The 14,422-nt window shown below is 58.1% G+C and overlaps 1 protein-coding gene across 3 annotated transcripts in view; it reads left to right on the top strand.

Annotated features, from left to right (window-relative positions):
• AKNA (AT-hook transcription factor) overlaps positions 1-14,422 on the top strand; it is a 51,586-nt gene that overhangs the window by 7,093 nt on the left and 30,071 nt on the right. For 2 of the 3 annotated variants that reach the window (XM_055302558.1, XM_055302560.1), the window contains exons 2-4: positions 7,222-7,596; positions 10,740-11,791; positions 14,066-14,140. In XM_055302558.1, coding sequence (XP_055158533.1) covers positions 7,335-7,596; positions 10,740-11,791; positions 14,066-14,140 — 1,389 coding nt within the window. In that variant the 5' untranslated portion in view covers positions 7,222-7,334. Of the gene's footprint in view, positions 1-2,007; positions 2,262-7,221; positions 7,597-10,739; positions 11,792-14,065; positions 14,141-14,422 lie in introns of those variants that run through there. The other variant, XM_055302557.1, reaches the window with a different exon arrangement.

A 14,422-nucleotide genomic window follows, 5' to 3' on the forward strand; every position in this document is an offset into this window, starting at 1 on the left:
GAGGGTGGCAATGTCATGAGGTCACTTGGGGACACGTTGCTTCGATTAAGTAGGATTTGGCTTGTGGGTGGAGTTGGGTGCCTGGAGGGAGCACAGCAGGAGCAGCGACAGGGAGGAGGGTTGGTAAGGCTTGGGGGGCCGGGGGCAAGGCGATGATCGGAGGCTCTCTTCCTTGGTGTTAGGCACCTGCCCCTAAGATTGGTTTGGGGTTATCCGGGGGCCGTGGGGCGGGCCTGGCGGCGGCAGCCACCTGCCATTGATGGGTTGCTGGCAGTGCTGCCTGGGTTAATGACCAGGGAGGGTGGGAGAGTGAGTGACAGGCCGTCAGGGGAGCCCGCCCCTCGCACAATGGCCCACATGGTTGCCAGAGCTGGCAGGGAGGGGCCTCATTAGGGTTTGGCTCTGCTCCACGCAGCCAGAGCCCCGCCACCCAGATGTGGGGAGGAGGCAGGGAGGGAAGGGGAGGGCTGGCCTGACTGCTGCGATGAGGGCACCTGGTTGTGGCCCTGGCTTTGCCAGATACTCACAGCCTGACCCTGAGAGGGTCTGTTCGCTCACTCGTGCGTGTTCCAGGCCCCCAGCTTGGACACCGTGGCCCGTGCGGTGGCGCCTCCTTCTCCCTGCATCACTGTTGAAGAAACAGGCTTAGAACCCCGAAGCCTCCAGGGTCACAGAGCTGGCAAGGGGTGGGGCCGGCGCAGGAAGCCAAGTCTACACGGGATCTATTTTCCTCTCCTACATGGTGGTTCCCCAACCTGGCTGCTCATCGGAATTGCCCGGAGGGCTTTTTGGACAAAGCTGAGGCCAGAGCTTTTCCATTCTCTTTTTGTTTTCTGAATCAGAACCCCTGGATCCTCGGCAGGGCTGGCTGAGGACTCACAGAGAGGGGGGACCAGGCCCTGAGCCTGCCCCCCCACCCCCCCCGCCCCCGCCCCTGCTCCTGCCCCTTGGCTCCCTCTGCTCTGGGTGCACAGCCTGCTGTTCTCAGGGAAAGCCCAGCAGCCTCCCACCTTGCCCTTTACACCTGCCCTTCCAGAAGCCTCTGCTGCGGGCCCTCCCTGTGGCTTGCTCCTGCCTCTCTCCTCCTTTGGTCCCTTGTTGGGATGTCACCTTCCCTCAGAGATCTTCCTGGCCGACCCCACACCCTCCTCTCCAGCCTGCTACTCTCTCAGATTCTCCCCCTGGGCCATGTATCCCAGCCCATCTGGGACGCTCTAGAGTTGCTGATGTCCAGAGACTGGTTCTGTTGGTCCGGGTGAGCCTCAGGCATCAGGATCGTGGATCAGCCTTGTCCAAACCTCTCTCCACGTTTCTTACCGTCTTGTGTCTCTGTGGAGTGGAGCTAGGACTCGGCCTGTCGTGTGCCTTGCCGTGTTCCCAGCCCAGTGATGAGCACCCAGCAGGCGGTAGGAGCTGGGCGAGGACCCGTCGAATGAACGAGATGGGGAAGAGGGAAGCTGGGGGAAAGGCAGCTTGCCCTCTGGTAGGTCCTGGGCGCACAGCAGGAGAAATTCAGCTCCCAGGTCAGTCACCCACCGCCAGTGCCACCTACAGAAGCCAGGGGTGAGGACTGCGGGTGGGGCGGCAGGGATGGCCGCAGCCTCTCTGAGGTGTGAGGCTGCATGCAGGAGGATGGGAGAGAAAAGTCCGAGCTGGAAGGGTGCTGAGCGAGCGTGCAGGCTGGGCTCCCATTGTACGGATGGGGGTACCAAGGCCTGGCGAGGGAGGGAGCCTCAGCCCAGACCATGCCCTGGACGGGAGAGGCTGCAGAAGAAGCTCCCAGAAGGTGGAAGCCGCTGGAGGCCTCCTTCCAAGCTCAGCACGCTGTGTGACCTTGGCCAAGCCTCTGACCTTCTCTGGATGTCAGTCAGTACTTTGGCCCCGATGGGCCCGATCCCTTGGGGGTCTGTGCTGCGAGTCCTTCCCCCTTCCCAGGCAGCGAGACCCGCGGAGGGCCTGCAAGGGGTTAAGCTCCTCCTGCTGACTCGCACTCTGCGCAGACAAACCCCCTCCTTCTGACAAACACTTGTAGGAAATCAGGCTGGGCGCTTCCTGCCCAGGCGAGGCGGCCTCAGCCGCAGCAGGGGCGGGGAGAGGTGGGGAGCGATGCTTGTCTGCGAGCTGCTGCTCGGGCTGGCAGAGCGGCCTGGAGGCGGGCCAGGGCGCCATGGAGGCAGGGGGCTCCCCAGGTTCGGAACAAAGACCTCTCAGGCAGGTCCCCTGAGCCTGGGCCTGCAGGCCGGTGCTGGAGCCCGAGAGAGGTAAGGGGGTGAGGCGGGCGGGGCAGGCCGCCTTCCCTCTGGACGGGCCAGGCGCGGGCTCTCCGGACCGTCAGGGCAGCTGGACCAGCCCAGCCAGGAAGTCACAGCTGCCGCAGCTGTTCCTACTTCTCTGGCAGCTTAGGGAGCCGGCCCACGGGGCCTGGGTCGGTTTTCGGGGGATCTCGTCAAGCTCCCGAGTGCTGGATCCCAGTCCGAGCTCCCCATCTGATGTCTGCGACCCTGGACACGAGCCGGTCCCTCTCTGTGCCCGGGGCGGCCCCATCGGCACTTGGAGAGTTAGTCCTGCGGCTGCTACGGGGTCTCAAAGATGATGCTCGGATGGGGGGGCTGGCCAGGAGGCAGCGGGGGTCCCCACTAACGAGCTGCCTCTCTGCCGCCGCCGCCGCATGTAAAGGCCCAGAGAGGGGCAGACACCGCGACTCCGCAGGCTCGTGTCCCCAGAGCCCGGGCTCCTCGCCTTTCTCCTCCTCGGCCTCTGCCTCTGATGTTGGAGGGAGCTGGGGGCAGGAGGGGGGCCATCTGGACGGGAGAGCGCTGGGCTTCCTCAAGGCACTAGTTTTTGGCGGGAACCCCTCGAGAACAGGAGGTCTGTGGCCTGCCAGCTGTGCAGGGAGGGCAGCTGAGTCGGGGGCTCTGCGCTCAGCCTTTTTGGAGGGGCCCAGTCACTCGCTACGAGGAGTCTTCCTTCCCCTTCACTCCCGGCGCCCCCCGCCCCACCCCCAGCCCAGGTCTGATGGTTTCAGAGTCCCGGTCCCTGGGTTTGAAGGTCTGAATCCCCGAGCTGCACTTCCTGTCTGCAAGGTGTGGTGACAGCCCGCCACCCCTCTACGACTGCTTCCCCATCTGGGAGGTGTCAGGCTGAGGTGGGAGCAGGGAGGGGGTGCCCCGCGCAGCTTCAGAAGGCCTGGGGAGGCCGAGGTAGGTGCATGGCTGCAGCTGGCCAAGGAGAACCTGAGAGATTGAGCTGCAAAGACGAGGGTCCTCAGCTTTGGAGCGGCTGAAGGGGCAGAGAAGGAAGCCCTGCGGGGGTGGCAGGCCCACTCGGGACCTGGAGAAGGAGATCAGACCAGAAGGGGCTCCGGGGACCCTCGGGCAGGGGTGAGGAGAGAGGAGGACAGAGCGGAGGAGAGAGGAGCCATAGGGAAGGAGGAGGGAGTGGCCGGTGCTTCCCGGGAGGCTGCCTTCTGCAAGGCGGGCAGGGCCTGCACCTGACAGCCCGGCGCCTGTGGGGGATTTCACACTCAGAGCCTTTTCGGGTTCAGCCCCCAGTTGGTATGGCTGGGGCTTCCACCCACCCCCACCGCCTTTCCGGAGCAGCCCTGTGTGCCTCACAGATGGCTTTTGGCTGCCATTTGAGAACCTCTGCCCGCAGCTCTCTGTCAAGTTCTGTTCATACTTTCAGACCTCTGGGCCATTGCCTATGCTGTTCTCTCGGCCTGGAATGCCCTTCCCCGTTCTTCGGCCCCACATACTCTTTGCCCAGCTTAATTCTTCCTTCATCAATAACCCCCTGTATGGTTACCCACTCCACCCCACCCCGAATCGAAACTTCGGAACACTTGGGCTCATGTCAGTAGTCCCTGTGTCTCCTAGAGTGCTTGGCACACAGCAGAAGGTCATGGGTTTTTTAAAGTTGGCTTGCACCCACTGGGTGTTCAGTGTCCGTCTTTGTGACTCTATAGTGGGTCCTCAGGACGGGGGAGGGAGTTAACAGCTCCGAAGCTGTTGCCCTCAGGAGCCACAGTCACCCAGGAACCCCAGAGGTCGTTCAGCAACCACCCAGTGCACCCTCACAGGCAGTAACTCCTTGCAGAAGCTGGAGCTGGCGGTGCTCCCCCCCTTTTACAGGGAGGGGAGGTTCTGCTCGGCCGTTGACGATGAAGCAACAGCACCAGACCTGCAGCCTGGTCTCCACCCCAGCGACTTCTCTGTGGGCCGCCCAGCGAGGCATGTCCTCATCCCAGCCCGAGGCTGGCACGTGGTTGGCACCTGAATGTGTTTGTCAACTGACCCTCTGACTGGCCGGCTGGCCGGGCCCGGGCTCCATGGCACCAGGCGCCAAGGCTTGCGTGGAAGCCAGAGGCCTTGCTCAGGAGAGGCTCACGGGTGTCAGGGCCTGGGGAGCATGTGCACAACTGCGGCCAGTGACCGCAGCTCCCTCTGCTCTGATGTGCAGCTGCCCCTGGTCGCAGCGAGTTTCAGCGAGGACTGAGTCATCCCAGGAGACAGGATGTTCCTCTTTGTACACCCCTGTGATTGGACAGCTGGCTGTGTCCCATGGCTAGAAAAAGCCCCTTTAAAAAGTCAAAAAACCACATGCCTCGCCAGCCACCCAGAAGTTGCCGCCAGATTTCGGGAAGAGAAAAAACAATGGCCCTCAGCACCTCCAACACCCCCCCGAGTAGCAGGGGCCAGAAGGCCTAGTCCACCCCCAAAAGGTGGCCTTGCCTGGGGTGGCCACTGAAATGCAGATTCCTGTGCCCTATCCCAGGGCCACTGAGTCCGGCTCTCATTGGGTCAACCTAGGACTCTGCATTCTTAGAGAATTCTCAAGCACAGTCCAGCTAAAGGCCCGCTGGCAGGGATTCCCGAGAGGAGTACAGGCCCCGGACATAAGGTATGGGAAGCAAGGGTTAGAGCTTCTCTGTTTTTTTTTTTTTTTTTAAAGGTTTTATTTACTCATGAGAAACCCAGAGAGAGAAGCAGAGACACAGGCAGAGGGAGAAGCAGGCTCCGTGTAGGGAGCCCAGTGTGGGACTCCATCCGGGACCCTGGGGTCACACCCCGAGCTAAAGGTAGATGCTCAACTGCTCAGCCACCCAGGCATCCCTAGAGCTTCTTTTTAAAAGATTGATTTAATATTGCATTTTTTTGCTTTTTTTTAAAAAAAAATTATGTTATTTTTCCTAATACATCAGTATGAGGATACGTACCTGTAAAGGTACGAGAGGGCGAGAGCGCATGAGAGCTAATATACTTTCCTGATGTGTTTTGTGATAGATAATTGGAGCTGCCTGGCCCAAATTAATAGTTTCAGGTCTTGCTCTGTCAGTAACCAGCTGGGTAATCTTGGCCAAGTCACCTTTCCAGGCCGCACTTCAGTTTTCTCTTCTGAAAAATACTGTGCCTGTGACCCACTCGCCTGCTCGGGATGAGGGCAGAGGGAGGACTCCTGGCTCAGCGCACAGCGTATGCGGTGGCGGGGGTGGGTGGGGGTCGTGGGGAGGCCCACGGGGTCATCTGGAGGCAATTCTGGGGGGAGAGAGGAAGACTGGGTGCAGGGGAGGGGTGAGGCCCCTGAGCCCTGGTGCAGGAGCAGGGGTGGCAGCCAGAGGCCTTACGGTGTGGTTCCCTCCCTGTCCCTGCCCCAGCCCCGGGAAGGCTGCAGCCTCTCTTGTGATACACCGTTCCCCGGGGAGCTTTCTATCCAGAAATAGCTGCCTGCTGACTTTTCTCCACCGTGTAAATCAAGGCTCTGAGCAAGACCAAGTGCTCATGAAGCTGCAGGGACACAGACCTGCCCGTCCTCCAGGGAGGCCTGGGATTAGACACCATCATCTCCTCGGCGTGGAGGGAAGAGCCCTGGCCTAGGCTGTGAGGTGACCTTTCACCCCAGCCTTGTGGGTGGCTTGGGGTGCGGGCCCTCTGCTCTCTGGGCCTCAGTTTTCACACCTGTAGAGTGGGGCTTTTGCGTGAGCTGCCCTGGAGCTAGGCAGGTGGGACCATCGGCTGGGTGCCTGCAGGGTGGGTGAGAAAGAAAGGAGGCAGGAGATGAGAGAGCGGGAAGGGAAAGAGGGAGAGGAGGAGAGGATGGAAGGAAGGAGCAGCCCCGCCAGCCGTCCTGCTCTGCCACAGGCCCCTCTGCAGCCAGACTCCATCTTCTGGCTCCTTCTCCCCAACCAGTCACAGAGGGACTTCTAAGCAACCCCTGTGCTGTGTTGTCCTGAGCGGGGGCTACACTGACTGGGACCCGAGAGGCCCTCCTGGATCTGGCCGTCCCCCTCCTTGCCCCCACCCGTATCTCGTTCCAAAACATTTTCATCACCCCGAAAGGAAACCTCATACCCGCGAAGCAGCCCTTCCCCATCTCGCCCTCCCCTGCCCCCCGGAACTGCCAGCCTGCTTTCCGTCTCTATGGATTTACCTATTCTGGATATTTCGTGGAAATGGAATCCTACGTGTGGCCTTCGGCGCCTGGCTTCTTTCACTTCGCCGAGTGTTGGCAGGCTCACCCTCCGGGTGGCGTGTGCCAGCACTTCTTCCCCCTTGGCCCGCCGAGCGGCGCTAGGTCGTGCGTGTGCACCACACGGTGCTGATCCACTCACCCGTGGATGGACATCTGGGCCCTTTCCACCTCCCGCTATTGTGAATAGCGCTGCTCTGGACGTGCGTGTATACGCCTACCGGTTTGAGTACCTGTTTTCAATTATTTGGAGTGCTGGAATGTTCTTTTCACCCCCCTCGCAGTCTGCGTTCTTCAGGCCCGAGAGGGGGTCAGGGAAGGTTTCCCGGAGGAAGCGGCTTCTGGGCTAAGTCTTGCCTGCATCCCGGTCCTGCTCACCTCGATTTGTAGTTGCTGCCTGTTTGTCCGCTTCCGCCTGGGCTCTCGGTTCTCAGGGGGGCAGGGCCGCTGTCCCCGCACCCATGCCTGGGGCCTGGCCCACTGTGGCCACCGCTAGTGCACAGGCACCTCTTGCCAGTGTGCTGGCCTCTGGCTCCTGACCCTGTATCTCGACTGATTTATGAAAGCCTTGAGGGAGAAGAGGAGTCATCCTCCTGGTTTCTCTAAAGAGAAGGAAGGTGGCGTGACTGGCCGGGGTCACGGGCTTCCAGGGGCTGGAGCTACGGCTGCCTGCTGCCAGCGCTCCTGTCGGTGAGCCGCTGTGAAGCAGGGAGGGGGCTGGACGAGTGATGCTGTCCCTTGGCTGTGTCCCCCCAGGCTGCAGGCAGGATGGCTGGTCCTGAGAGGAGCTGGCGGTGACTCGGGTACCCACGGTGGCAGCTCCGTCTCCTGAAGATGAAGTGGCCCAGGTGAAGCGCAGGCTGGGCCCAATGGCCAGCTCCCGGACGGAGGTGCGCTGGGCCCAGCTGGGCCTGGGGAGGGGGCCCCAGCGGCGACGCTGGGCCTGGCCCGAAGAGGAAAAGGATGCCGACGGGAGCGGGGGAGAAGAGGGGCCCTTTCCCGGGGCCACCAGCCCCGAGCTCCTGGATGACTTCCGGCTGGCACAGCAGTGCCTGCCGCCGCTGGAGTGGGACCCGGGCCCGCAGCCTGCAGAATGCCAGGATTCCGCATCGGGAGAGTCTGCGGGCGAGGGTGAGACTGACCCCCCCCAGCCCCACCCCCGGGGGAGCCGAACATGCCACCTTCCAGTGGGAGGTGGGGAATGGAGGGTGTTTGGGTGATTTTTTTAAAAAAATTAAAATGCATAAAACCTATAATTTAAAAATCTCAAAGATTTGAATTACACAGGTAGTAATGTTCATTGCGGAAAGATCAGCAAATAGAAGCAAAAAGAGGAAAATGACTTATTATCCAGATAACTGCTCTTTTCCATATGTATGTATGCAAATGTAATATGCATTTGGAACAGTGCTCTGCAATAATGATAGGGTAACCTGCTTTCTTTTGTGACTTAATAGACGTGAACGTCTTCCCAGCTCATCATATGTCCCTCCACAAGTCATTCCTAATGCATGCAAAGCAATTCCAGGGGGTGGATGTTTTGTGATTTGGGGACCAATCTCTTGCTGGGCACTTAGGTGGTTTCTAGTTTTTGCTGTTATAAATAATGCAGAGATGAAGATCAGTGCACACGTGATTTGATGATAACCTTGGTCATTTGAAATGCTTGGTCCCGGGGTTGCGACCATTTTTAAGATTTTTTTTTTTAAGCCCAATTAGCGATGACAATGCTGTCATCCTTTGTTTTCTAAAGTGAGTGCTTCCTTTGCATGGAGACCAGCTTAGACTAAATTCCTAGTTTTGCCGAGAAATTCCCGTCTCTGAATCTTGGTTTCCCCATCTGTGAAACGGAAGCAGTGATGCCTCTGAGAATAGCATGAGCTTGTGATGTGGTGCTGGTTGCACTCCCAGCGTGAACGAAACGCCCGGACGCAGGATTCTGTGAATCAGGCAGGGCCCTGTGGCTGGAGGCAGATTGTAGGGGCTGCTTCAAGTGGGGTTTTCCCAGTCAGGAGCCACTTCCAACCCGAAGGGAAAGGTCACTGGCGTTCACTGGGAGGAAAGGGCAGAGGCAGCTCTTCCTAAGGTCACATAGAAACCCCTTGCTATGACGTAATAGCCGCTGCTATGTCCTTTGCCCTTCCTGTGTGCCAGGCGCAGGGCTGAGCATGGAGCAGGCCATGTCTCCTTCCCTCCTCCCCACCGTCTGCCAGGTAGGAGGAATGAGCTTCCAGTCCAAGTAAGGGCTGCCAGAGAGGTCAGCAACTTGCCCATGGCCCCCAGGAAGGGATCAGAGGAGTCACGATGGAACCCAGGACTCCCTGGCTCCAAAGCCTGCTTTCCTCACGCCCCCTGCATGACCCCATGATCGGGGACGGATCGGAGACTACTAACTCGCTGGGACCTTGGTCCTAAGTCCACGATTACTGTGAGCCACTGCATGATCTTCGGCAAGTTACTTAACCTCTCTGGCCTTCACATGTGCTGCTGTAAACAAGAGAGACTTGCTGAAGGGGATTTTAAGGAGTTGAAGGATGTAGAGGTGCCAGGGGAAAGGCCACGGGGGAGCAGAGAGTGATAAAGGGTCATGACAAAGGTGTATCTGCCCGGAGTGCAGGGTCTGTGTTTGATGGTCCCAGGTTGCATGTTATGAAACTTTGGGTCTATCCCAGAGGCTGAGACAAGTTGTAGGACAAAAAAGGTGCTCAATAAACCTTGACTGCATGGAGGATGCATAGTTGCATGCATGAATGGGTGGGTGGGTAATGGATGGGTGAGTGGGTGGGTGGAGAGGTGGACAGATGGGAGAGTGGGTAATGGATAGATGAGTGGGTGGTGGACAGGTGGATGGATAGATGGAGGAGTGGATGGATAGATGGATGGCTGGGAGGATAAGTAGATGGTTTAAAGGGGGATAGATAGAGGAAGGGAGAGATGGGTGGATGGACGGGTGAGTGGGTGCTGGATGGGTAGGTGGATAGATGTTTGAAAGGATGGATGGTTGGGCCAATGGGTGAATGAATGACGGATGGGTAAGTGGTTGGGAGGATAGTGAATGGATGGGATGGACAGATGGATGGTGGATAGATGGCTGAGTGGGTGCTGGATGGGTGGATGGGTAGATGGATGGCTAGGAGGATTAGTAGGTGGGTGGATAGGTGGACAGAGGAAGGGAGAGATGGGTGGATGGATGGGTGGGTGGATAGATGGGTGAGTGGGTGCTGGGTGGGTAAGTGGTTGGCAGGATAGTGAATGGATGGGTGGATCGATATGTTTTGGCCACATCATCCTCCCTCCCTCCCTTCTTTCCTTCTTTCCATTCAGTCAACAAGTATTGAGCACCTACTCTGCAAATACAACAGTAAACAAGAACAGAGGTGTCCTTGCCCCCAAGGAGATCACAGTGCAGTGGGGGAGAAAAATACTAATGAAATGATCGTGTAAATACATGAAAAACCGGAGCTGTGATAAGTGTTCCAAAGTAGAAGTATTCAGCCCTATGAAAACCTATAAAAGGGAGAATCTGACCCAGTTAGGGAGATCTGAGATTTCCCTGATGAGGTCAAGGTTGAGCTAATGCCTGAAGGACAGTTAGGAGTTAGTTAACTAGGCAAAAGGAAGGAGGGGGGAGCCTGGCAGAGAGATCAGCATGGGCAAAGGCCCTGTGGTTGGAGCAATGTGGCATGGTTAGAGCAGGGAAGGGGGGGCGACCATACGGGAGAGATGGATCAGGAAAGCTGATGGGGGATAGAGACAGGGATCTTAGGACCATACTCTGTCCTGGGAACAGCAAGATTTTGCTGAGTCTTCAGAGGAAGGATGAGGGTGAGGATAAAGGAGATTGTTACGTGGCTACTGCAGGGGTCCAGGCAAGAGAGGATGTTGACCAGCATAAAGGTCGTGTGGGATTAAGAGTACTAGGGGAGTTTGAGAGGTCTGTAGGAGGTGATCGTGACAGGATCAGGGACGGAATAGACTATGGGGATGAGGGGGACAGATGGCCAAGGTGCTGCCCAAGCTTCCGGCTCGTGCAACTAGATGGGGTGGTGTTTCCATTTGCTGAGACAGGAAATACTGAAGGGACAGCGGGGTTTGGGGATCAGGATTGAGGGACCGGAGACAACTAGAAGAGGTGATAGGTGAGTACCTGGCCACATGGGGGGGACCAGTGGGATTCTTGCCATCATGAAAGCCCAGCGGGGTGAAATGACTCTGGGAATGTTACACAGCGAGTCCAGAGCTGGTACATCCTAAGCAGTGACCTGTCTTTCCAGAGTTTGAAGCGGAGGATGTGGACAGCCCAGAAAGTTCCATCGTGCCTCTCAGCTGGCTCCCTCAGCAGGATCCTCAACTGGCCATGACTGAAGAGGAACCGGAGGAGGCCCCTGAAGGTCTGGAGGTGGAGGAAGCTGGAGAGAGCTCCCCTAGACTGGAGCATGAGACTGGTCTCAGCTCAGGAGGCAATGGAAACACCAGCCCCGGGGCTCTGGGGTGGGGTCAGGACACAGGCTGGGTGGCCGCTGGCAAGCAAGCCGGTGGAGACAAACTTCCAGAACATTCTGAGGTCAACCCAGCTATTGACCTCAGCTCTGCAAGGTCCTGGAGCAGTGGGACCGTGAGCCTCGACCAGCCCAACGACAGCCTCGAATCTACCTGGGAAGGGGAAACTGATGCCCCCCAGCCCGCCGCCCCGGCAGAAACTTTACCACGGAGCTCCAGCCACCACCTGCTACACGCAAACACCAGAACCGGAGGCAGTGTTGCTTTGGCAACGGCCACGGAATTCCAGGACTCCTCGGTACCCCAGGCCCAGAGCCTCCAGCGTCCGGCCGATAAGTGGAAAGAAAGTACCAGCCCTCACCTGGAGGACCATGCCTGGAAACGGACACGGACGTCACCCAAGCCACTCCCTTCTCGATTCACCGGCTCCATCAGCCCCCTGAATCCACCCAGGCCAGCCCGGCAAGACAGGCTGCTGCCCCGGCAGGGGGCCGCTCTGGCTGGCCACTCGGCTGCTGATGCCTCCAAGTACGGGCGGGGGCAGCTGAACTACCCACTCCCCGATTTCTCCAAGGTGGGACCGCGGGTGAGGTTCCCCAAAGATGAGAGCTACCACCCCCCCAAGGCCAAGAGCCACGGCAGGCAGCCTCAGGGCCCTGCCAGGCCTCTGATCTTCAAGTCACCTGCTGAGATTGTGCGGGAGGTACTGCTGAGCAGCGGAGAAGCCTGCCCGGCCAAGGACCCACCTCCTACCCACCCCATCACCAGGGTGCCCCAAGAATTTCAGACACCCGAACAAGCCACCGAGCTGGTCCATCAGCTCCAGGTAAGCTGGACTCACGTCTCTAGGCATGTCACCAAGGCACCTGCCGGCCCCGGTTTGCGGCGGTTTGGGTTTGAGGCAGTTTGGGTAGGAGGTCTTAGGACTGGGCCAGGAATTCCCCGCTGGTAGACATTTGTTAGGAAGATAGTTCTAAGCCCTTTGCTCAGAAAGAACAGTGCTGGGGCAGCCCGGGTGGCTCAGTGGTTTAGCACCCGCCTTCGGCCCAGGGCCTGATCCTGGAGACCCGGGATCGAGTCCCATGTCGAGCTCCCTGCATGGAGCCTGCTTCTCCCTCTGCCTGTGTCTCTGCCTCTCTCTCTGCAACTCTCTGTGTCTCTCATTAATAAATAAAATCTTAAAAAAAAAAAAAAAACAGCAGTGCTTGCAGCCATGCCACAAGGATAGTTTGCGCTTTTGTTGGTTTTTAACTCCTGCTGTGAGAAATTCAGAACATATATAACACAGAACATGGTATAATGAACCCCCGAGTACCAGCCATGGGGCTCCACCCATGTACCTGCTGCTCAGCCCCCAGCAACCGTCTTCACTCAAGGCCTCGCCTCTTCCTACTCACCTTATTGGAATATTTTGAAGCAAATTTTCAGGGATCAAATCACTTTCCCCAGAAGCATTTTAGTGTGTATGTGTAACGATAAGGACTCCATCTGAAGCATCACGATACCATGAGCGTGGCTGAGAGCCAGCACCAGTTCCTTAATACTGTCCATACCCGGCCCGTTACCTCCACTCGTGTATTTTGATTGGTTCGAATCATGGTCCAAACACAGCTCATCTATTGCATGTGAGCAATGTGACTTTCAGTCTCCCCTGCCCCCATTTTTTTTTCCAAATCTCTTTCTTCCTTATAATTTTTTTTTAAAGATTTTATTTATTCATTCATGAGAGAGACAGAGAGAGAGGCAGAGACACAGGCAGAGGGAGAAGCAGGCTCCATGCAGGGAGCCCGACGTGGGACTCGTTCCCGGGTCTCCAGGATCAGGCCCTGGGCTGAAGGCGGTGCTAAACTGCTGAGCCATCCGGGCGGCCCATCTTCCTTATAATTTATTTGTTTTTTTTAAAAAAAATTTATTTATTTATGATAGTCACAGAGAGAGAGAGAGAGAGAGGCAGAGACACAGGCAGAGGGAGAAGCAGGCTCTGTGCACCGGGAGCCCGACGTGGGATTTGATCCCGGGTCTCCAGGATCGCGCCCTGGGTCAAAGGCAGGCGCTAAGCCGCTGCGACACCCAGGGATCCCCTTTATAATTTATTTGTTGAGGAAACCAGTTCTGTCCTGCAGAGTCTCCCACATTCTGGAGTTTGCTGACGCGCCGTCTCCTATCTCTTCCCAAGCTCCCCTGCCCTCTCCTTGTCCTGTTTATCCTCGGCCTAGAGCTAGAAGCTTTGTGGGCTTGCAGCCGTCTGTTTATTTCCCCATTTCCCCTCCAGGCCACGAGCTCCACGCGGGTAGGTTTTTTTTTTTTTTTTGGCAAGAGCACGTCACAGGTGGCTCGTTGAAGAGGCACCTGCTGCTTGCTCGCCTCTCATTTGTGATGTCAGTGGCCACCGGTGGCCGTGGCCGTGACCCAGTCCTCCCTTCGGGGGTGGCAGAGTGGTAGTAACCGAATGCCACCATTCCTTCTTGCTGGAAATCTTCTATAAAGATTTCCGTCGTCAGCTGTTTGGTTACTGGGGTCTTGTTCATGTGGGAAACACAGGAGAAGTGCTCGCTTCCGTCCTAATTCCCAGTTCTCAGAGCTGTGTTCCTCGACATCCCTCAAAGGTGACCGGGTGCCTTTGTTTTTGCCTTTCCCGTGTCGCGACTTGTTTGAGGAAGCCGTTCAGTTTTGTTTAGGGCAAGCAGTGACCCCGGGTCCACGCGACTGTGCTCTCCGAGCCTTCTGTGGGACCCTCGGAGGACTGATTCTGTCTCCCATTAAAACACACACACACACACACACACACACACACACACACACACACACCCAGGAAGCCCAGGCTCGTCCAGCGCTGGGGGTAGAGGCGGGGAAGAGTCGTGGGCCTCGGCCCGCAGCGCCGACAGGTGCGCAGGGAGGAGGCCGGAGGGGCAGGTGCGGCCCCCCGGGACGGGGCCCCCACCCCGATTCACCGTCAGCCGAGCTAGCAGGCTGTCCTGCCGCCTCTCCCACTCGGACCTTGGCCCCGTCGCGGGGGCGTGTGTTGCTTGCGAGCCTGGGTGGGGGGCCCTCCCGGCGAGGGGCGTGGGTGCGTGACCGTGTCGGTCTCCCTCTCCCGCAGGAGGACTACCACAAGCTCCTCACCAAGTACGCCGAGGCCGAGAACACCATTGACCAGCTGCGCCTTGGCGCCAAGGTACGGGCTGCATAGGGCGGAGGTGGGCGGGGGGCCTGGCCCCTGAGGTGATGCTCTCCCACGGCCTTTGCAACTGCCTCCTGAGACCCTGGGGATACAAGGACCCGGTCCTCCATCTACCACAAGGTCCCTCTGTGACCTTGGGCAGTGACCTGCCCTCTCTGGGCTCTGTGTCCTTCATCATCGATGAGCTTTGAGGTCCCTGAATCCTAGAATCCGGGGGTTCCCAGGATCTTCACCGGAACAGCTCTGGGGTCAGACCACCTGGGCTGCGCTCCTGCC

This window comes from Nyctereutes procyonoides, unplaced genomic scaffold (assembly GCF_905146905.1).
Source record: "Nyctereutes procyonoides isolate TBG_1078 unplaced genomic scaffold, NYPRO_anot_genome, whole genome shotgun sequence".
Classification (NCBI taxonomy): Eukaryota; Metazoa; Chordata; class Mammalia; order Carnivora; family Canidae; genus Nyctereutes; species Nyctereutes procyonoides.